Consider the following 24435-nt stretch of genomic DNA (forward strand, 5'->3'; position numbering starts at 1 on the left):
GATAGCCAGACACTGTCGGAAATACAGGCTGACCTGATCGCGCGTAAGCGTGCATCTGTACAGTCGCGCATTGACAATTTTTTCCGTCCACTGGGACCATAAAGGTACATTTTTCTGGCGAATCCTTTTTTTTCGGACTGTTGATTATTTGGTTTTTTCGGCGGTTCCCGTCGAGTCCAAATAAACAGTCGGCGACTGTACCTCTTAAGGATGACATGCTCTTCAAAAATGACAAAAAGGCTGGATGACGGCTGCACTGTTCGAGGATTAAGTGTGGCATCTTGACCATAAGCTTGCTGACAGTGGGCGGTAAGTTGCTTTTGTCGTGGACAACTGCCCACCGCTCGCTGACACCCAGAACTTGAAAGCAGTTTGGCTCGTCTTCCTACAGCCAAATGTCACAGCAGTATCGCAGCCTATGGATCGAGGAGTATTTCTGCATGTGAGGAAGATTTAACACTGCCATTTGCTAAAAAGAATACTCCTGTGCTGGAGTACAGTAGAATCTCGATGATACGATTACGGTTGATCCGAATTTCGCGATGATACGAATTTTGAAAGTGTTTTGGACGATCTACGTTACATAGAATACGCTATGATTCGGGATCACACGAACTGTTTCTCGAGCCTTCGCGGATGATACGAACGCGCGCGCCAACGACCGGTGCACGCGAGAGGGGCGACGCGGCTGATCTCGGAGGGGGAGAGTAGCCACCGTGTAATGCGCGGCTGCTGGCCCTTTTCACGCCCGCTTCCCTTCACCTCCAGTCTCGGCCGGCCAAGCGGCATCGGCTACGGGCCCCCCTTTCCCCACCCACCTCCCTTCACCTCCAGTGTCGGCCGGCCGAGCGGGAGCGGCCACCAGCCCTCCTCTCCACACCCGCCTCCCTTCGCGTCCACGTCGCGTGCGCTCGGCACGAAACCTGCCGAGCCAGGGTGAGTCACGTGCCTGACAAGTCTGCGTCACCCATATCTATGGCGTCACTAATTTCCTGGAAGCTCATCAGCGTGCGCTTTTTCTTTTTTTTTTCGTTTAGTGGTACGCCGCGCTTTCGTATGGTGGCGTACGCAGTTTTTTTTTTTTTTTTCGTTTAGTGCTACGCCGCGCTTCCGTATGGTGGCTAGCCACCATACTTCGTGCAGGGCGACCCGATCTGAAAAGAAAAGCCGGATCGCCATCGCTATCACAGGCGGCTGCGCGCTGCTGCTGCATGCGTCTGTTCAGTGTTCACTGCTGCTGCTGCCCTGTGCGTTTTGGATAACTGCAACAGCGCTGCAACATGGACTGCCTGAACGTGATGGACGCAAGTTTAGTGCGCGTAGAAAGACAGAAGCGTCCGCTGTTTGACATGTCGCGAAAACGGAAGGCCCTTTCGTTTAAGGAGAAAATTGAAATCCTCAAGAAGGTCGACGAAAACCCGAAGAAGAAACGTGTCGAGTTGGCAAAGGAGCTAGGCATAGCACCGTCGACGCTGTGTACCATTGTTGGGCAGCGAGACGTTGTGATGAAGAATGCCCAGCACTTCGGCGTGAACGTCAAACAGGCGAAGACAGCCACGCACGTGAAGCTGGAAGAGGTCCTGCTGACACGGTTTACCGAAGTCACAGCGGCCGGCGTCAACGTGGACGGCAAGGTGCTCCGCGAGAAGGCGGACAACATTGCGCTTTCACTTGGAATTGAAAATTTCCAAGCTTCCGGGGGATGGCTGCATCGTTTTAAAGAAAGGCATGGACTTGTTTATAGAGTCGTTTGCGGTGAAGGAAAGAAAGTGGATCAGTCAGCTGTCAGCGACTGGCTGAACACGTTGCCGGCGCTGATTTCGGACTATGCACCGCGCGACATATTTAATGCTGACAAAGCGGGCCTCTTTTTCAATTTGCAACCGGAGAGGAGCTCGTGTGTGAAGGGCCAGGCTTGCCAGGGCGGCCAAAAAAGTAAGGAGAGAATCACCGTGCTTTTTTGTGTTAATGCCGACGGCTCCGAGAAAATGCAGCTTACCGTCATAGGCAAGTCTAAACAGCCGAGGTGCTTTCGATTGGCAGGACGTTTACCTTGTTTGTACGAGGGAAACAAGAAAGCGTGGATGACCGCAGAATTTTTCCGCGAGTTCCTCACGATCCTGGATCGGAAAATGGCAGCGAAAAACCGAAAGATTTTGCTTTTTGTGGATCAGTGTTCCGCCCACCCAAAGGAAACGACATTTAACAACGTCACCGTAAGATTCCTGCCTGCAAACACGACGAGCCATTTGCAGCCACTGGACGCGGGAATAATTCGCAACGTGAAGCATCACTTCAAAGGACTTTTAGTGAGGCGTCTCCTGGCAAAGATTCATCGCAAAAGATGAGAATTTGCACATCAGTCTACTCGATGCGTTGCACTTTTTGGCCATGTCATGGGATAATGTGACCTCGGACACCATCGCAAACTGTTTTCGCAAATGTGGATTTAAAACTGGACCGGACGCAGCTCCGACAGGAGATAGTGAAGAGCCCGATGAGGACTTTGGAATTGAAGGCTGGGGGAGTCTGCAAACTCAAGCTTCCGTTCACGACTTCGTCACCGCGGACGACAACGTCGCGACCTGCGGGTTAAGATCGATTGAAGAATTGGTCGACGAAGTGAATGAAGTCGAGAGTGAGAGTGATGATGAAGAGGCTGACGTGTGTGACCAGCTGCCGTCGACGTCAGAAAGCCTTAACGCCCTCGATGTTCTACGCCGCACCGTAAGTGCCGGCAACGTGAGCGACGAAACCGCTGCACGATTTTATGCCTTTCAGGCCGGTCTCGTCAACGACCTCGAGGGCAAGAAAGTGCAAGCAAACATAACGGACTTTTTCGGCCGGAAGTAGCTGTGGCCAATAAAGTTTGTATTCATTTTCATGTTAAGATTGGCTTGTTTTGGCTCCATACGAATTCGGGATCATACGAATATTTCGCGTGCTCCCGAGGAATTCGTATCATCGAGATTCTACTGTATTGGCAACCTTCTGGTTGCCATTTGCCTAACTGCGTTTGCCTGGAAGCAGCTCCAGGGCGATATGATCAAACGTTGCTTTCAAGCACGCTGGGTTTTTCAAGAAACAAGACAGTTGGAAAAATGATCCAAACGACAGTTGCAATGACATGTCAGATGCCAATTGCGCCCTGGATGATGAAGGAGAGTCATTGTGTGCATGCATGAACGACTTCGGCAATGACGACGACAGCGGGTGCGACCGATTAAATTTCGGAAACTATTTGGGCACTGAACTTGATGCACAAACGTCTTATGCAGACTATGAAGGAGAGATGTGCGACAGTGGGCCTTCCAACGAAGATGGAGGGGACATTTAGCTCGCCAGCACCAGATTTAGCTCGCCCAAGCACCAGACTCGACCACAATGGTCGAGTCACTGAACGTTCTCCGCAGTTTTGTTGAGTGCAGTGGTGGAAACAGTGAAAAGCTACGCATTGTTAGCCAACTGGATGGAGGACATGATGTACTATGCTGCAAATTACCATGCCAATCAGTGGCGCATCGATAACTACCATATTTACTTGTGTAATGAACCCACGTTTTTCAGAAAAGTTAACGTCAATTTGGGGGGAAGGTTCATTACACAGAAGAAAAGAGAAAGCTATGACAGATTTATAACAATTTAAATTTCATATTACGATGTAGATAAGAAACTCGCTATTAAAAACTTACAAGCTTTTTAGTAAAAGCGAGTATGCAACGTATGTTCAACCAATTTTTTTTGTTCGTGTGACTAGTCGGCCATTTGTTCGTGCTCTTACTCGGCAACTACTGTCGTCACTATCTTCACTGACATCGCTTGCTGCTTCGCCATCGTCGGCCCACAGTGCATCATCTTCTGTGCCGTCCAGGCTGTTTGAAATTCCAGTCTTTTTGAAGCTGCAGATGATCATATTGCCGGGAATTTCGCTCCACGCCTCCAGAATCCATCCAACGATCCATCCAACAAATCCAACGATATTGGCTGTGCAGAGATGCATCGTTTTCTGCATTGTGCTTCGGGCGCATTAAAAGGCCATCGCTGCAAAAAGTCTGCACGTGGAGTTTGAACGTGTGGTGTGCGGTTTTGTACAAGACCATCGTCAAGAGCTTTAAGGTGACAGGAATCTCAAACAATGAAGGACGGTAAGGAGGACGACCAGCTTTGGGAGAGCGCCAATGAGGTGAGCTCATCAAACAATGCAGGAAGCGGAAGCAACAGAGATTGAATAAGACTGCGTTCATAGTCGGGCACTAGGTGTCGCATTATTCTGCAAAGCTGTCTGAGTGTAGTTTGAGGCTTCAGTGAGTAGTCATAAGCTTGCCTCATGTAAGGCCCACCCGTTGCAAAAACATAAGAAAAAATAAAGTGCGAGCCTTACACGATTACATACAGCAGCCAATGTGGCCAGGAACTGAACCTGCGACCCTTTGCTCAGCAGCACAACGCCACAGATATTTAGTTCCCATGGCGGGTGTTGAGAGAAGCACGCTCAAAGAGCATTTGTGTTTGTATATCCAAGTTACAATAAACCTGCACGGTAGAATTTGTCAGACAGAAGAATGGAGTCACAATGAAAACTCAAGCACCAGGCTTGAATTTGCGAGCCTGTCTGCTACAGTGCGACAGCATGGGCTGTGCCACCATTGGAGCATGAGCACCATCGGAGCAGGAGAGCAAGAAATGAACATAGAGCGTGGAACAGCAGTGGTGATGTCAATACTTTTTCATACAGCGGTTTTACCATGGAAGCTATGTAAGCATCACCAGAGTGAAGGTGAGTGTTGAGTAATAGGCATGTTTGTGAGCACAACAAAGAGTTTGCCACTTCAATAACATGCAGGATAGCTCTCAAATCACATTTTGAAATAATTCTGCACGATATTTCTTAAAACAAATGCTGTATCTACTACATACCAGGGCATTTTCCCCGACAGGTGTGCTGTATGAGCCACTTAGTAGGCCCCTCACTAGGTTTTGGGCATTGTGAACAGACAATTGCGCTGTGCAAATCAAGCAGTGACGACCACATCTGCAACCTATTTCCCTGCTGTACACTGTAAAAACAGCTGAAAAATGAGAATTCAAGCAAAAGCCAGCACACACTTCTCAGAGGAGCCACACTCCCTGCCAGAAGAGATGGCATCAATGCTCTCACCTCCATGTCACATGCATGCCAGCTACATAGCACACAAATAGTAAACATCAACACAAACAATTCAGGGATTCTCATGAAATGCAGTGTGCATTAAACCACAACCGGAAATGTTCTGCAGCTGCATAGAAAATAGCAAGGTAGACGGAAAAAAAAAGAGGCAGAGATAGTGACGTTACCGTTACATTGCATTGCATGGTCTGCACAGCACAATTGTCTGGGCCCTCATCTCTAATATAGGCAAATGCATGGGACGAATGTAACTTGTGCATTGTGATCGAACTGATAGAGAGCCCGAGATGTGAGAAGGGTATCTCATCTGCTCACACCATTTCATTTGCTTCTTCTATCTCAGCTACTACAAAACAATTTTTAAAATTCTTGTGCCACAGCGCTCCTTGAACGGCACTTTACAACTTTTGACCTAACCGAAATTCCTGGTGAGGGGCCTTTAAACAATGCTTCCCGACGGCATCATTCCAGTTCAAGGAGGTTGAGAAGCTAGTCAAGGTCATGAACAAAAACTCCCAAAGCTCACAGCACAATGATCAGTGTAGTCTCAGGATGGCGACTGAACTTGTAGCTCATCCGGCATCTTCAGTTCCTTCATCTGGGTCAGCGCTCTCCACAGGACATGCTAAAAAAAAAGTGGATAAAAACTGAGAGAGAGAATTGCATGTCATATATTTTGGCGGACTAAACATTTATGCACAAGAAAAACTGTATCACAATTAGTTTTGAACAAAAGATCTGCACCCATCCCTCAAGCTGAACATATTTTTACGAGTATCCAATGGCCATTGATGAAAGGACTAGTGCTCAATATAGGCTGACGCATGTCGGAGAGAATCAATAAGAACACTAACAATATTGCCATTATACTAAAAACTAACAACTTCACATGCAACGTGTTTTACTTGCGCTTGCAGACAGTGAAATTTTGTACGCTAAAACCCTTCGCTATCCAATTTTACTGACTTTTTGCCACAACCGCAGGTCCGAAATGGCATTAATCGAAGTGGCCACTGCTGCCATTTTGATTATCTCGCAGCCTCGAACCAGTGCTCTTGCATGCCGATCCACTGGCAGCCATATCCACCATCGCGGCAACACCGGGCCTAGCTGCTTCGACGTTCACTACAAAGCGTCCTACTCTTTTATGCCGTGTTTTTCATTGAAAGGATCCGTCACTGTCAACAAGAGCGCCGACTCCATCTTTGCCATCTTCGCTGACCCCGATGGCTTCAAAGAAGGGGTAAGCACGAAAAGGGTCAAGCGTTGCATAATGCCAGTTCCCAAGAGTCGGCTTCGCTGGAATACAGTGGTGTTTCATAGACAAGCATACGAAATGTATTGCGGTGAAGCATACAGAGTGAGAACGGGCTACTGTCACAAGACACTGAATGCATTCCTTAATTACACATGCGTGCACCTGCCATTTCTTGCCACAGTTTGAGCACCGCTACGACTCATAAGTGTACTAACAGGCCTTCAGAGCTATTTCAGATACAACTATGGCAATTTGAGCCCTCGGGGGCAGTAAAAGGCCTGCATTAAATTTTTCGGCTATTTTCGCAGTCCCTAGCGAGAGCAAAAAATCATACGTTGACTGTGCGCGAGTCTTGCGCACTGCTGCCGTGATGGTCTTTCCATGAAGTGCATGGATATGGTGTGTGATGGTTTTGCTAAATCTAAACACAGCTACTCAGTTAAAAGATCGAGTGTCATCCACGCTTTCTTGCGGAATGCGTATCGAACCGGAAGGCCGTTTGCGTTCTTGAAGCAGAGTGGTGATCTGCTTTTGCCGATGGTGAACGGGCACAGTTAGCACAATCAAGTCATCCATGTGCGCAGCGATCAAAACTAAGACACTCAATGCGCTAATTTTTCCTCTATTGCATGAACTGCCCTTCAGATTCAGAGTCTAGTTTGACAGCATCTGCCAGAATAGTGTCGTTTCAATTTCATTGGCACTAAATATTTCTGATAGAGCAAGAAGTGATTGCGTACACATTCGCAAAAGTGCACTTGCAGGGGCATGGCATGGCACAGTGTTCAATATGTAGAATGTGGGGGTCAAACGGGAGTTTGATACAAGTGTAGTACAACGCTATACTTTTACAGTATAGACCACTTATAACGTAACGGCTTATAGTGCAGGACCAGATATAATACGGTCTTTTCAGACTGCCGTTAATTTTCCCATAGCACTCTATGTATACGCGTATGGCTTATAGTGCAGTTGCGGGACACGAAATACCGGTTACAGTGCAGCTCCCTGGAAGTTCGGCAGTCAACCTAGACGGCAAACGCTCCCCTCAAGCCATAAATACCGTATTTACTCGAATCTCACGCGCACTTTTTTTCCAATAATACAGGTCCCAAAATTGCATGCGCGTTAGAATCGAGTACGACCCTAAATCTGCGTTACCAATAGCCGTCGGCATTTCAAATGGCCGCCTCGCACGCGCGTCGAGCATAGCTACTATCGAGCCTAGCTACCGTAGCTTCCTCCATGTGCTGCAGTACACGTGCTTAGGCAATAGTCTACCGTCAGTCTTCACGTTCTCTGCGTCTGCTCTATCAGCACGAAGTACTGAGTTCATCATGATGCCGCATTTAAAAGGAAAGTGATCATGTGTGCAGAGACGGACAAAAATCGGGCCGCATCACGGGCGTTCGGAGAATCCGAAACTTGCGTTCGGGACTGGCGCAAACAGGAGAGGATTTTTGCCAGCAAAGCACTGCGGAACGGTTTCAGTGGACCGAAGCAGGACGTAATCTGCGACGATCCACTTCAGCGATACGATCACCTTGGCCCTATCTTGAAAGCAATCTGCGACGGGGAAAGTCCACCGCGCACCGTGTTTTCGCCGCTTATAGGTTGCCTTGAAACGAGAGGCATGATAGCACGAAGGTCAATTCGCTCGCTGCGCTTCATCACTCGAGCATTTTGACAGTTCGTTTCTGCGGTCAACGAGCGAGATGTGTTCATGTTTGCCTGCGCGCGCGTGACCCCGTGCTTGTTAATTTATTTAGTAAGCGAATACGGTACCTAGAGCACGGTGACAGTGACGGCAGAAATGCGCTTGGAGCGTCCATTATCGCAATAAATTACAGTAAAACCTCGATAATTCGAAGGTCGCCGGACCGCGAAAATTCTTCGAATTAAGCGGATTTTCGAATTAACCGAAATGAATAATAAAAAAAGAAAACAAGCAAGAACTTGCAGCAAAAAGAAATCACCTTTATTTTCCATGTCCGAGAAAAATTACTCAATGTAATTACCGATGCGGGATTACTTGGCAAGCTGGTTCGCCGCCCCTAGTGCCATGCTCTCCAGCTGGCTCAAAAAACGTAGCATACAGATATCACCCGCACTGCACTCAACAATGTTGCGGACGATGTTCACGGAATCGATAACTGCCGCGAAAGCGGGCGTGGTGGTGCATGCATTTTCGCACCCAATTTTTCGGACGAATTGAGACCCCAAAGTTCGATTTTGCGGACTAAATCGCTCTTTCCGAGCCGCGCTACCCAATCTTGAAGGCCGCCATGTTGGATTTTGCACTGGCTTGGTTTCCAGTGGCTCGCTGTGTAGCCTCCAAGATTGGAACGCGCGCTATCAATAAAGAGCTAGCGCAATCCTCCAGTCTCGGAGGCCATGCCCGCTCTTCCTTGGCTGACAGAACGCTCCAGAGTACTGCTCTTTTTCTTTTTTTCTTAGTAATGCGCTCAGCACTATCGTTGTAACCATTTATTGTGGGATGTTTTTTTATTGCGACACCAATTATATGGACATTTCAAGCGGATTTTCGCCGTCGGCGTCGCCGCCCTGAGGTTCCATACAAAGTCCAAGGGCGATAAAATCAGCGCCACGCGCCCGCCGTATGTGCTCTTCTACTCTTCTAACTGCGTACTTAGTGCCGGAGCGGTTTCTCGCGCGCACCGTATCTTGAAAGCGATCTCCAGACTGCTCTGACCTTTTTTATGCGATGTGCTCTTGCCGCTCAGTTTCCGTTGAAGCGATAGACCGCACGAACCTTCGCGGCCACGCTCGTTCGTGCGCGCTGACACCACGCTTGTTAATTCAGTGAGATTTTTTTTTTTTCTCAAGTTTCGTTTGCTATTTTGAACGTAGCGTGTACACCGAGCAGGTGTCTCGGAGACCCATGTCTCAGTGATCGGCAGCTACCTCCTGTACCTTCGCGAGAGCTAAGCGGTGCGAAGCTCGTTTCTTGGATCTCCATGGCGAACTCCGTTGGCAGAGATCGCCAACGCGGTGACGTTTGTGTCGACTGTACACAGAGACGACGTCATTGCTGCACAAATCCAAGCAAGGCGATCCTCTTCAAGCGTAGTATGAGGCAGGGCATTATTAGAGATTTTTTTAAGCCGCACTAATAACTTTTTTTTTTTTCGGCCGAACGAGTTTTCCGGACTATTTTTCAGTCCCCTCGAGCTCGGAAAATCGGTTGGCGACTGTACGGAGTGCCCTAACGTAACCGCCGCACGTTGCTACTAGCCGGAAACTTCGAATTATCCGAATAGAGCCGCGCGGGCCATTCAAATTATCCGGTAGAATTTGCATTGAGAATGACGGGACCGCTCAAATTCTTCGAATTAACCGAAATTTCGAATTAACCGAGTTCGAATTATCGAGGTTTTACTGTAGTTGTTTTGGTTATAGTGCGGTACCACTTATAGTGCGGATATTCGCAACTCTGGTGGCTTACGTTATAAGCGGTATACACTGTATATAGGATTTCCAAGAGGATGTTACAACTGTTCGATATAGACAATAATTCCATATACAGTAGGTAGAACCCTGCTGTTACGTTTTTCATGGGACCGTAACAAAAAAAAATTGTAAGAGCTGGGAAACGCAGCACCCGGGAACGTAACAGCGGGGTTCTACTGTATTCAGGTTTGACTACACAGTTTCACTGTCTGGTGAATCAGTTGCCTGAGTGGCATACATTTGTAAAGGATTTTTGTTTCACTGCGTTTCTGCACTCTTACAATATCAATTCAATGATTTACAGAGTTTATATAGTGTGCTTTGCTGTAGATTGTCTAAAACCCCGGTGATACGATCACGGCTTCGTACGATACGAATTCGTAACATTTCCCAGCCGAAATACCACCCCCGAGTTCATCATGATGCTGCGTTTAAAAGGAAAGTGATCATGTGTGCGGAGACGGACGGACGTAACAGCACAATATGAAAAACATCGGCTGTTCCGAACGCGTTGCCGCACCGCTGCAGATCATACGAACACATGAGCAACGGCGGCGACGGCCTAGCCAGCGCAGCGACTGGCACAGACAAGCTGGCACAGCGGGACCTGGGTGGGATCCGTAGTCGCCAAGCAACCGTCTTGTTTGAAAAAGCCACTCTTCTCGTTTAGTTTTCAGTGGTCATAGCCGTCGTTTAGTTTTCAGTGGTCATAGTTCAGTGGTCATAGCCGTCGCCTCGTTTAGTTTTCGCACCACCGCTACTCTGTGCGCTGAATGGCTACGAAGAAAAAGCCCGCAAAAAATGTTGTCCCGATGCGCATTTCCATTCGTCGACCGAGACGCGTGACCGTAAGCACGCCATGCCATTAGCGGATTTTCGCCGTCGTCTGCTCGGGCTTCTCAGGCGTCGCGAACCTCGGCACGAAAGATGTCAAATTCGGTTTGCTTGATGGTGCAAACGGAAGAAACGAGGGGTGTTAAACTTTCGAAAGTGCGCAGTAGCTTTGAAAAATGCGCTCGGCATGGCGGCCAGCACTGCCGGAGCCTTCCCCCGCGACTGCAAAATGGGCTTAGCAGACGAAAGTGGTTCTGGCAGAGGCCTGTGTTCATGCGGCATTCCACCACAATTACTGTAGCCTGCCAATTTGGAGCAGGTGAAGCTGACTCAAGAAAAGACTGCAAGGCTGCTTCTATGCCAGCTACCAAGCGAAAATCGCATTTTTTCGCTCACGATGAAGCTGCCACGCTGATGCCACCGCGGCTGGCTCGGACGCGCTTCGTTATCGTAAGCCTCGATTCTATAAATACTCTGCTGTCTTGTGTAAAGCACAGGTTGTGGTGCCGCAGTGGGCAAGGATGAACGGGACAGCGGTCTCGCCTTTTAGTCATCTCATGTGCAATCTGCGGCGATGCCGCGTCGGCGCAGAGCAGCGGCATGAATTATCTCACTGTGCACGACACGCGGAGCACCGCAAACGGCAATTACATTTGTTGCAATTAAAGATATGCATCTCGTGCGCTATCTACGCTGATGTCGTGTACGACCAAACGTGCAACCCATCCCTCGTGAACAATCTCGCTGCAGCGCGAAATGCGGTGCATCGGTAATGAACACCTTTTTACTTTTATTTTGCTATGTGAAGCTAAATGCATTATGCCGCAGTAATCTGCTGCAAGCAGATTACTACAGGGCTTACTAGTCAATTCCGAATGTAAACACGCAAATAGCCTTACTGTATTGCACTGAGTAAAGTTTGTTTCTTTTTTCTCATTTTTCTCAAAACATGGTTTTTGGTCACTTTGCACGTTTGCTGCATCAATATCTTTGGACCTAGGACAGCTAGAGCTATTATTATTTTTTTTTTTGCAGCACAACGCTAAATTTGTTGGGAAGCCAAGCTGAAAGCATATTTTCAATTTTCAACTCAAAAAAATTTTTATTTACATCTACATTTGCTCTTATTATTGATACTGTGAACACACAACTTCAATGGACTGTAAAAAGACGAATTATTGTTCAATTTCGAATCTGCTTGCAGTGTTACTATCCTTATGCACTTTAGTATCCAAATATGTTTTTTTACAACTTTCGCTTTAGCAGGTCAGTTTTAATTGTTTCAGCAAACAATAGAAGGTGATTATTAATTATCTCAGCAACTACTATATATATGCAAAATATAATTGGATATTTAAAATCAACACAAAAAAAAACTGAATGAGCATATGCAGTGTTATCAGATTTCATCAAGAAATAACAAAGTTATCTCAATAACAAATGTCCCCCCTTAAATGTGACATTTGTTTGTTTTCTTGATTTTCTCGAAATACTAATTTTGCACATCCAGCAAGACATTTACTGTGATATATCAGTAGCTATCATAGATATAATATTATTTTATTTTTTTGCAACATGAAGCTAGGTGTTTGGAGCACCCAACATAGGAAGCAGTTTTTCAAGTTTCTTTGTTTAAAGTTTTTTTTTTAATTTGTCTTTTGGGTGACTAATGCATGGCCATGTTCAAAACAGTGGAGTTCCGTGTACTATAAAGAAATATTGATGCGAATCATAAAAGTGCTTCCTATGTTGTGAAGCTTGTGCTTTCTGCTGTTGGTCCCTATGTCATTTGTCATTTTTATGCAACCGTTATTTGTCTATTGTAGCAAGAACAAAAGAAATTGTTTTCATAATTATGTCTACAGAAATAATTAGCCTACAGAAAAAAAAACTGCATTTTTAGAATCAGGAGAAGAAACTAAACAACCATGCCAACTTTTATCAAGTTTGGTTCATAAATAAGTAATCATAATTTTAATTACCCCTTAAACGAGTCAACACAATCAGCAGCCAGATGGAGGAAGGTGGTGGGGTGGGACACTGGCCTCCCCGCCATCATAGTTTTCTCACAACAGCTCTGCCATCCTCCTATTTTGATTTTTTCATGCAACCCGGTTATAACAATTATAGGTTACAACAATGGAATTTTCGTGGCACTTGAATATTGTTATAAGTGGGTTCAACTGTATTAGAAATTTTTTCTTCTAAAAATAAATTAATTTTTTTCTTGATTTTGTGTATGTTCTGATGATACGAATTTTGTTTGATACAAATTTTTCATGGGACCCCGCGAGATTCGTATCACCGAGATTTTACTGCACTGGTTTCCATCCTAGCAAGAGCGATGAAGCCATACCTTGGTCCCCTAGCAGTGGCCGAGATCCATACATACACCACTGGAGAAACTTGCGCGGGTCCACACCTGCAAGAATGTTAAGGTAACAGTTTAAGGCAAATTGTTTTCAAGGAGCCATGTGGTGACGCATCTTGGCAGATCTACCAATTGAATTATCGTAACCTACATCTTCTAAAATTTTTGCGGTGTACACTCGCAAGTTGGAGTTTGCCAGACGAATGGTGCCACAAAAAACTGTCTTGCTTCGCAATCTGGGCATGCTGGGTAAAATCAAGTGGTACAGCCTGGATGCGTGTGTTCGACCAATGCAATGTATCGAAGCAATTCCACCTTACAGAGTGGCAAAGCTCTGCTAGAAGAAATTTAGCTTTCTGCTTATGCCGTGGTCTCCAAACTATAGTTTGTGAGTTTACCTGTCACCGGAGATCAATTTGAACTTCCACGCGAATATACTTAGTCGTTTATGCACAAAATGAGGCTGGTTTCTTTTTTTAAAGAACGAAGTTGCAGCTGAAACAGGCTATAGTCAAGGACCCAGGCAACCATTCAAGACCAAAAAGTTCAGGATTTATAGCATGCAGATGGGGCAGTGGCTCGCACATACCAGGCACAAGGTTGTTAATCTTGGCCACAAGCTCAGTGTCGTCCAGCAGCGACTGCGTGGCCATGTTTGTGAAGGTGATGTTGTAGTACACTACGATGCGATTGTTGAACGTTGCATAGACGAGGGAGGGCAGCGCCTCACCAGGACTCAAAGTCAGATTACCTGTATGCAGCAAGGAACTTAGGTCAAACATCCTTGCAGCAACAACATAATAATGACGCACAGTGTTTCACGACAACATTTGTGAGATTGAGAATTGGTGGTTTGGGGAATCATTGCTAGAGCAGCGTTTTAAAGAGGTTTGTAGAGAAACAGCAGCTCCTGTCACCATATCATTTTCACAAATCATCAGGCTTGGTGGTCACCTTGCACCACGTGGCATATGTGGAAGCAAAAGCATGTCTATGAATGGAGCGCTGTATACATGTAGAGTGCTTGGGTGAGGTCACGTACAAGAATGAACCCAACATATCCTATTCTGCTACCTTTCACATTGGCCGCTTTACCTTCCGCCAGTGTAAACAAGGTAAGCAGTTGCCTTTTTGTGGCTTAGTCAGCAAGCCTCTGTGCAGTAACAGATGAAAGTCCAAACAAGAGCTCAACTTATCAGTATTACAATTGAATAACACAGTTTGTGAGTATACAGTTTTCGATTCCGATTATTGAGCAAGAATTTAAGAAATCTAATTGTAGCCGTGGCACTGTCCACTGGTAGTGACAATAGTGCTGCTCCTACGTGAAGCCAGCTAAAAGGGCAACAGCAGGGTCCTATGAGCATGTGCCCAGTCCTGTCCCCATGGAAGCAAATACCGTATTTATTCGAATCTAGGCCGATAGTTTTTTTTTTTTTTTCAAATAATCATATACAAAACTCTAGGGACGGCTAGATTCGAGGATTTTAAAGAACGCGCCAGTTTTTAACTGAAACAGATAAATATGGTGCATAGTTAGCGCCATCTAGAAAAGTCTGTATCGCAGCCGCTACTAGCCGCACCAGCAGCCAACTGAAGTACACGAGGGAAGTCGCCACTTTAACTTGTGTCGTATCGGTATGATGTAGCATCGGCGCACGGCAGGGCATTATCGTAATGGCATCAAACAGGCGATGCCACTATAGTGCCGCTTTCTAACGAATACGGTATTTACTCGAATCACGCGCACTTTTACACGACCCTACATCTGCGTTACCATATAGCCGTCGGCATTTCAAAATGGCCGCCTCGCACGCGCGTCGAGCCTAGCTACCATAACTTCCTCCGTGTGCTGCAGCACACGTGCTTAGCAATAGTCTACCATCTGTCTTCACGTTCTCTGCGTCTGCTCTTATCAGTATCAAGTACCGAGTTCATCCTGACGCCGCATTTAAAAGGAAAGTGATCATGTGTGCGGAGACGGACGGAAATCGGGCCGTATCACGGGCGTTCGGAGAATCCGAAACTTGCATGTGGGCCTGGCGCAAACAGAAGGAGAGGATTTTCGACACTAAAGCAACGCGGAACGGTTTCAGTGGACCAATACAATTAACTTCATATACTGAAAGAAATACCTGGCAGCTCTTGCAGTGCAACAGTTAGTGGGATTCGTCAGCGAAAGCTCATCACAGTAGCATCCTCTGCCAACAACACTGGGCTGCTGCCTATTCTCCACTTACTAATATCTTTTTCAAACACTGGATTTTCAACAGGAAAGAAATCGGGATGAATTATCAGCAGTTGCTCATATTATAACGATGGCGAGAATTCACCATGATCCATCTCGCACTCCTGACACCCAACAAGTAATGCCAACAAACACGGCGCTACACCGGGAGAGGCACTCACCAGCCGTGAAGGTGCACACTGCTTCATCAAACTGGAACCGCACCGACTGCCGTTCTTCATTGACAATGTATGTCTGGCCGTCCCAAGCACATGCTATCACCTCTTCACGACCATCCCCCTGGGAAGACACGACAGAACACAGTCACAGGCTTCAGCATTGGAAGCTGAACAGGCAGATTCGAGGGCATCCTGATGACATCTCCAAGTGAAATTTTAAGGTAAATAAAAATGCATCAATGCTGCACAGTTCCCATTGACACTAATTTGGGTATTTGGCTTAATTAACATTCGTTGAATGGCACAGTGTGCATCCACCAAGGCTTTACTACATGAACGCACTCTTAACAACATGGTACGCAATGCAAGAAAGCGCCTTGGAACACAATAGTAGTGTCGTTGCCAGTAAACTTAAGCACAAAGAGTACTTCCTGGCATACTTAATATTTAAATTGGCCACAAGTTGGGCCTACAAAGCTGTAATCTACCTGCCGTTAACTCTTACTGCATGTTTTCATTGAATAGAAAACAATTTAATGGGTCTTATGCCAATGTTATTTTGATGGTTGTTGGTGGAGTTTCATAATGCAAAAGCAACAAATTTCATCAGGCACGAAAACAATGGTTAAAACACCTGCATAAGCATTTAGCTTTCTTTATAGCATGCATAGAACAGTTCGATAAGAGATAAGTCTAGGGCTCGCATGCTAGTTGTAACCATGCCACCCTTTCTGGGCTGAACTTCTGCACCTGGGTTGCAGCTTCTTATCAGGACAAACTGCCAGTCAGGAAACTATGGTGAAACTGCCAACATACTAAAAAAAATGCATTGGTTTTTCAAAGCGAATAGCTCTTTTGCCTGTTTTTGTAGTCGGCAGCTGGACTTTCACAATGCAAAGGGCCCATGATCGCATGCAACTGAGTTGTGGATCACATTCATTGCCGAACACCAACCAGCACTCAGACACACATGCTGTAGCGCGAGAGCTTTTTGGCGTCCGAAGAAGAAGTGTGCAAACATTTGAAACCTTCAAATAATAAATCAAATATTGTCCTATATGATTCAGTCTCCAAATTGAACGGTCAACTGCACTCAATCAAACAAAAAATCGGAGCAGAGTACAATAAATTTCACCCTCATGGCCACACAGTACACATAAAACATGAGAAGTTACACAGCGGAGCAGCGTACATCATTCAAGGAGCCACCAGACCTGACTGGCTGAACTGCAATACTTAGAACTCACCGAAGAGTCCTCTGGTTATGTGAACAACTACATAGTCGAGCCTTGTTATAACGAAGTTACACTACATATGAAAGTACCTGCATTATATCCAATATTCGTTATAACCATACACACAGGTATCGCCAGAAAAAAAATTGCAATCCAGTCTATGCGAAAAAAAGCACAAGCAGGATGCCTCCGACAGGCCAGCAAAAGGTCTCCTTCGGATTTTAATGGCTCGTTGCCATCTTGCTGTGCCGATACAAGACACAGGAACGATAAATTGCATACACTTGCCCTGAACCACCACGAATACAGAAACGCGCAATCGGCGCTATCACACGAGATCGGCACATTGGCTTGCCTACTGCACTGCAACCAAGTCAAGGTTAACACTGTATTTTTTCTAATGCTTCATTTGTGCTTTTAATAAGCAAGGCTATTTTTAACATGCAATGTAAATAACAGAAACATCCTAACATTATTAATACTACGATGTGAACATTGTTTTTCAATTAACAGTCAAAACAGCTGTTCATTATTTGAAAACTATTAGAAAAGTATTCCATATTCGATTCAATTCACTGCTAGATATTCTATCCATATTCAATTCAGTTTCAAAAATAACTATTCGCACAGCTCTTGTCTGAAGGCTTACTGTATTTACTCAAATTTAATGCGCACTTTTTTTCCGATAAAACAGGCCCAAAAATTGCATGCGCATTAGAATCGAGTACGACCCTAAATCTCCGTTACTATATAGCCATCGGCATTTCAAAATGGCCGCCTCGTATGCGCTTTGACCCTAGCTGCCGTAGCTTCCTCCGCGTGCTGCAGTACGTGTGCTTAGGCATTAGTCTACCGTCTGTCTTCCCGTTTTCTGCGTTTGCTCTATCAGCATAAAGTGCCGAGTTCATCATGATGCCGCATTTAAAAGGAAAGTGATCATGTGCGCGGAGACGGACGGAAATCGGGCCGCATCACGGGTGTTCAGAGAATCCGAAACTTGCGTGCGGAACGGGTGGAGAGGATTTTTGCCAGCAAAGCAACGCAGAAGGGTTTCAGTGGATCGAAGCTGGACGTATTCTGCGATGATCCACTTCGACGATAAAATCGCCTTGGCTATAGTGAAAGCGATCTGTAACAGTGAGAGTCCGCCACACCGCGCTGTGTTTTCGCTGCTTATAGTTCGCGTTGAAGTGAGAGGCGTGATAGCACGACGGTCAATTCGCTCGCCGCGCTTCGTCACTCCAGTGTTTTGACAGACAGTTTCCGCGGTCAACGAGCGACATGTGTTCATGTTTGCTTGTGCGCGGGTGACACCATGCTTGTTAATTTAGTATGCGAATGTTTTCAAGTTTATATGGCCGATAAAACTGCTATCCTTCGTATAGCTGTCTACTAATTTGCTATCACAATCGATGCTTCGCCTTTCGGGCGAAACTGCGAACTTTTTTTATTCACTGTAACTTTAGTGCATCAGGAGTAAATTTTTGTTTTTACAAATGAGAGAAAGTTGTATTTCTGTATGAAAGCATGAGGTGCGCGGTACCTGTAAAGGAATTTTTTTTTCGGTCACGGAAAATGGGCGCGCGTTACAATCGAGGACACATTAGAATCGAGTAAATACGGTAAATGCTTTGGTCTACGGCGATGTGTCTTACTTCGTCCCCACTTGGGCCAACGGCTGTGGGTCACCGTTTGCAGACTGCGCAACTTTTGTTGAGATGCGACATTTCATCATCACAGCTTCACTTAGACCAGCTCTCACATCATGGGTTCTGCATGATCTTATAGTGAATGGTCAGAGTATTGATTTGGCCTTAGTGGACCAAATGAGTGAAGAAGAAAGCGCATTGTGCGCAACTGTTTTCATGCCATTGTCATCATACTGTCATCATTTTACAGTCATCTTGCCACTGTCATCATGCTGTTGTGATTCTATTGTACCCGTGCCGTCTTGGTCTTGCTGCCATCGGTGATACACCATCTCCATTGTCATCATTCCATCATTATCACATTGTCGTCGTCACGTTGTCATGCCGTCTACCAAAACATGTTGACGATAATTTGCACCGGCATGATCAAACACCATTATAGACGTCAGTAGTATACTTTGGAAGTAAATGCTAGTGTGTCCATTTTATTTCTGGGGTCCACATAAGCTATTCACTTACTGACAATATTCTTCTATGGTTTCTGCAACAATATGTCTGGTCATATTTCCCCCCCCCCCCCCAGCACTATGTTTTCTATTTTTCAACTTCTAAAGAAAAATTATTATTGGTATCGACTTGTTCAAAGCCTGCATATATTCACATCCAGTTCAATTTGTAAGTGACTATTTGAATGTTTCTATTTGAATGTTTCTATTTGAAAGGAAATGAAAAATTCAGAGCCCTGCCCCTGTCGAGAAAATGGGGGTAAGCGAAGCTTGTGGAAAGACTACACTGTCGCAGGCATTTCACTTCGTTTGCCCTAAACTCAAGGTCGGCGGCTCTTCGCTGATGTTTGGCCTCAACATCGCACTCCTGCAACTCAGGGGTCCGCGGCTCTTCGCTGAAGTTTCGCCTGGGCTTCGGAAGCCCGTACGCCAGAATCGCCCGTCGACGACGAGCCCTTTCCCGAGAGAGTTCGCGGCGCCGTTGCTCAAACGCAGACTGCTCTTCGGCGGAACGCACCACGCGCAAGCCTTGCAATCCGGTCCCCAAAACTGATCTGAGGTGAGCGAAGACCAGCAGAGTGCGCACCGACCCCCTTTCCTTCCCTTTCCCTCCCTGCAACACACCAAACGACCCTGATTGGTCGCGCGTACAGATGGTAAACCAGCACCTGAAATATGCGGCCCCGGTATGCGCCACACGCGATATCTTTCTTTTCTTCCTTCTTTCCTTCCATTCTTTTTTCTTGTCCCTGGCTCATGTCTGCATATTCAATGCAGGTATGCGCCACACGTGATTTTATTATCGTTAATCGTGACATAACTGATTAGCATGTGAAGTTATTGATGTCATGACCTATCAGTCATGTTATTCATACATTCGTACCCTTCCATACCAATTTTGGTATACACCAAGTGAACAAGACGCGAGTTTTCGACAGGTTTTCGATAGTGTTTTAGCGTGACACCACCGCCAACACTTCTGAGGCAATACAAGCTTCGGTTGAAAAAGTGCAGCTGTAATGATTGTTGGAAGAGAAAGTTATAGGTGCAGCACTAAGACAAGGGACAGCGCAGCAACTTGAATTAAATAACAAATGCAAACTGATCATATTCGAGCTCACAATGAGGCATAAGGGGACAGTTGCAAGACTTGCAATGCATAGAACAGGTTGGTAGCAGTCGGTCGACACCAGTGAGAACGCTGACCAATACACCAGCACAGGAGAAGACAATCAAAGAATTCTGGATCAGACTTTCGCTTAGCAGTGAACTTGAATACGATATGACCATAACGATGACAGCAATGTGGTACCCACCACTACATCCATTTTGGTAAGGGCAAACAGCTGGTGGTCCACCTGCAGGGACCACAGGATGTTGTCTCCGTCATCAACCAGCATCAGTGTGCCTGCAATGGTCAGCACATGAAACATTTGAAAGCCATAAGGCTGACAGCAAAAATTTCATGAGGATAGACAAGCAAGATCATTGAAGAAAGGATGTTTGCACTTTACAACAATGTAGTTGTGAAATGTATCGTCGTATTGGGTCATAGCAGTTCTAAGTACCAACGAAGTTGGGGACTCAAAAATTATTTATTCCTCCTGATCCGCCCAGTCTGTGATGTTGTCATCTACAGGAACAAGCATATCAAAGGCGAGCTTTCCAAAATGGCTTGTTGCCCACCACCCCCTCTTGCTAGGCCTAAAGTTGCAGTTTGGTTCCAAGTCAACTACAGTGGAATCTCGATGATACGAATCTCACGGGGTCACGAAAAATATTTGTATTAGCCGAAATTCGTATCATCGAAACACAATTAAAACTAGATAAATTAAAGAGTCGGAGATGAAGGGGCACTCAGGCACACGCACGTAAAAAGCGTTTACAGTATAGATGACTTATAACGTAACTGTTAATAGTGCAGAACTGGCTACAACGCGGCCTTTTCCGACTCCCGTTTACCCTCCCATAGAACTCCATGTATACGCATACCGCTTACAGTGCAGCCGCGTGAGACGAAATACCGGTTATAATGCGGCTTCCGCTGGAAAATCTCGCCGACAAGGGCGGTAGCAAGCACGCTTCTCAACGAGGTGCGCCCACCGACGGGAGAGGAGATGAACGAGGGCGATGTGGAGGAGGAGCATGAGACGTGGAGCATGAGTCCAAGGACGATAAAATCATCGCCGCGCGCCGTGTGCGCGAGTGAAAGCGCGCCTTCACACACGAAGAGCGAACGCACAGCGGAGAGCATACGCGACTTCCAAGTCACGGCCGGGCGTGCCAGTCGAGCCCGGCCCTGCTTCCGTCGCGCGAAAGGCCGGGGAAGGAGGGAGGGAGCGGGGGAAGGGGGGGGGGGCGACACTGTGCTGTGGGACACCAAATGCGTATCTTGCAACCGGGCGCAAGGGTAACTGGCGACGCAATCTCCCATGCGAAAGGAGCAAATGGGAAGGCAGCACAGGAGGGAGGGAAGGAGGGAGGGGGGTGGCTTCTACCTGTGCCGGCTGTCGGGGTTGTCGCGCGCACCGTATCTTGAAAGCGATCTCCACACGCGTCTGACCTTTCTATGCGCTGTGCTTACGCTGCTCAGTTTCCGTTGAAGCGATAGACCGCACTTCCCCACGCCTGCGTGGAGAAAAGTGCAAAAGCAAGAAAAGCGCCACCGCGTCAAACTCTTCGCGCCCAGTCTCGGCCTCCGCGCTGTTCGACGCGGCGTCCGCGCCTCCGCACCAAAAGAGAAAAGGAGAAAGCGAGTTCTCTTTCGCAGCCGTCGGTGGGGCAGCGTTTATTCGTATCAACCAACGCGGGTCGAAAATCGATTCGTAACAACCGTTCTCTAGCACGTTGCAAAGTAATGGGGCTCGGCCGGGACCACAGAAAAATTTGTATCATCCAGAAATTCGTATTAATTGTGATCGTATCATCGAGATTCCACTGTAAACTCTTTGCAGCAGCTGTACCACACGTGGGAAGTGAAGGAACCACTCTGACAACCAAAGTGAGGGCACAGCGACAGCCTGAACGGCAGCAACATTGTTTGGGGCTGCCATGTTTTGAACTGTGCATCTTTTCAAAAAATTTAGCCAGTTACCATGCAGCGTCGGAGATTTCAATCGTCACTGTACCTTAGTTCTATGGAGCAAACGGCGGGGCTGCGGGGAATAATCAACCAGGTTTGAAAAATAAGGCAAAGAAATCAGTCGATGACTATATTACCTATTTGCTTATGCGAAGCAGTTGAATTGAATTGAATTCTGGGGTTTTATGTGCCAAAACCACAATCTGGTTATGAGGCACGCCGTAGTGAGCGACTCACGAGCTAATTTTGACCACCTGGGGTTGTTTAACGTGCAACCAATGCAAGGTACACGGGCGTTTCTGCATTTCACCCTAACTGAAATGTGGCCACCATGGTCGGGATTCAATGCCGGGCCCTCAGGCTTGGCAGTGAAACACCATAGCCACTACGCCACCACAGCGGGTCGAAGCAGCTGAGGCACAGTGGTAAGAATGCGTGTGCTAAAAAGACAATCTTTGGTTCAATGTGTGTTCAAATGTCTTATTTAAATTTACGTCACATTGTGCCATGCCTGACCCATTGCGATATGGCCAAAAGAATGCGATTAGTGCATTTCCTTCTTCATAACTGCCATTCGGAGTAAGGCACTAAAACACCAAGATGAACAGCAGCACAGTCTTCAACCAGAACTGACCGTCCAGGGTGGCCAGAGCCATGAGAGAGTTGACCGGTTCCTTAGCACGGGTGGTGCCCCGGATGCTGCCCGAAATGACTGATGACACGTTGGGATTGCGCATGTGAGACAGGCCCAGCTTGTGGTGCTGCGGACCCACCGACATTAGTAGGGCGCTGTCTTCGGGTGCTGTCCCATTGCTGCCAAAAGAGTGAAAACATGGCATGCATCACCACAGGATGTTCATCTGCGCAAGTCGGATTCTTTTAGCAAAATTTTAATGTGTCATCATCAGACATCACACAAGATCATCTGAGTACAAACAAGACAAAGAAGATTAGAGGAAAATGAAAACTTCTATGTGATCAACAGTGGACAAACGAGGGAAGTCTCAAGCTGTTGAGCTGGAGCCAATGTTTCAACCAGGGGACCGGTCTTCGAAGGCACTCAAAAATCATTGAAATCATTCAATACCATTGCATGAGTTAGTTATGCTCTGACTTTACCAAACAAATCCCTTAACACATGTTGGTTTAATATGTTGCCATATCATGCTCTTGCCTTCTTCGCTGATTTCAGTAAGTGGTGTCCACATCCATGTTCCAGTGACGGTTGCCTCCGAGTGAGTGAAGGCCAAACTACATGTGCGCGTGCTGGCGCGCAAAAGCTCGCACCCATGCATCTTGCCTTTGCCGCGCCTCGCGAGTAATGGCGGTTTGAACCTACAAGACGCGCACCAGCGCACGCCCACTTAGCTTACATTTTTTCCTTGGTAGACATCGTTTTGTGTGGTGCCTCGTGCAAAACATAGCCAAGTCAACACAATCCATTAGCAACCATCCTATTGCTATGCAGACGCGTCTCGGTAGGCCTACGGGTGCCAAAATCGCAGAACGATCTCAGAAATTGGACGCTCTATGCTCATTTCAATAGTTACTGGCAACCAACGCAAGTGAGAACGTAGTCATCATGAGAATTCGTGCTGAAGCGGGAGCCATGGGTGCTGCCATGTTGGACAACGCTATTTCTTGGCATGCATATCTGTGCTCGAGCAGTGCTTTGACGCATACGAGCTGTCCTGCACCATCTGTGCATGCATGAGGGGCGTGGGAGCGAGCTTTTGCGCGCCGGCACGCGTACGTGTAGTTTGGCCTTAACAGAAACATACCTCGAAGGCTATGCTCTTGTGAGCTATGCATGCACCAGAAGTGAACGTAGAGCCGGAGACACATCATGGCTGCCATGTTTTAGATATGCACCACCTATAAAAGCTTCAGTTGTAAGCAAACACCTGCGCCATTTTTTAAAATGTTTTTTAACATGATTATAAAGTACCTTACATTTCCGTTCATCCATGTCCTGCTTGTTCCTTTTTTTTCACTTCGAAGCATCCAAGTGCCAAGTAGCCTTACTTAACTGCTTGAATAATATTTATACAAATGCAGAAGGTGATATACTAAGGTGAGCATATGACCCTCAAAGAAAAAATCCAGTAATACAATGTTTTTTAAAGATTACAGCATACGCATGGGTAGGCAGACTGTCTATGTAGAAAATATATTTGTTCAAGAGAAGACAGTACATAACAGCTATCAAATTTCAAGAAAAGAAAAGAATTATGGGGTTTTACGTGCCAAAACCACGATCTAATTATGAGGCATGCCACAGTGGGGAACTCCAGAATAATTTCGACCTCCTGGGGTTCTTTAACATGCACCTAAATCTAAGTACACAGGTGTTTTCGCGTTTCGCCCCCATAAAAATGCGGCCGCCGTGGCCGGGATTCGATCCCACACCTCGTGCTAAGCAGCCCGAACATCATGGCCACTGAGCAACCGCAGCG

The 24435-nt window shown here is 46.5% G+C and overlaps 3 protein-coding genes across 3 annotated transcripts in view; 2 read left to right on the forward strand and 1 right to left on the reverse strand.

Annotated features, from left to right (window-relative positions):
* The window catches only part of LOC125944791 (tigger transposable element-derived protein 6-like), a 116006-nt gene extending 112255 nt beyond the window's left edge, over window positions 1–3751 (forward strand). The window contains exon 2 of the mRNA XM_049666131.1: window positions 1635–3751. Within this exon, the coding sequence (XP_049522088.1) occupies window positions 1635–2348 (714 nt within the window). The 3' untranslated portion in view covers window positions 2349–3751. The remainder of the gene's footprint in view (window positions 1–1634) is intronic.
* Window positions 1–24435, reverse strand: part of LOC119450668 (KICSTOR complex protein ITFG2) — a 120718-nt gene that overhangs the window by 59643 nt on the left and 36640 nt on the right. Inside the window, exons 8-13 of the mRNA XM_037714178.2 lie at window positions 22614–22792; window positions 20214–20305; window positions 15511–15628; window positions 13691–13852; window positions 13087–13152; window positions 5694–5792 (exon numbers count right to left, since the gene is read on the reverse strand). Of these exons, the coding sequence (XP_037570106.2) occupies window positions 5740–5792; window positions 13087–13152; window positions 13691–13852; window positions 15511–15628; window positions 20214–20305; window positions 22614–22792 (670 nt within the window). The 3' untranslated portion in view covers window positions 5694–5739. The remainder of the gene's footprint in view (window positions 1–5693; window positions 5793–13086; window positions 13153–13690; window positions 13853–15510; window positions 15629–20213; window positions 20306–22613; window positions 22793–24435) is intronic.
* LOC125945023 (major centromere autoantigen B-like) lies at window positions 2392–2853 on the forward strand. Its single transcript, XM_049666572.1, has one exon. It carries the CDS (start codon window positions 2392–2394, stop codon window positions 2851–2853), a length of 462 nt encoding a protein of 153 aa, XP_049522529.1.

The sequence above is a fragment of the Dermacentor silvarum genome, chromosome 4 (assembly GCF_013339745.2).
Source record: "Dermacentor silvarum isolate Dsil-2018 chromosome 4, BIME_Dsil_1.4, whole genome shotgun sequence".
Lineage (NCBI taxonomy): Eukaryota > Metazoa > Arthropoda > Arachnida > Ixodida > Ixodidae > Dermacentor > Dermacentor silvarum.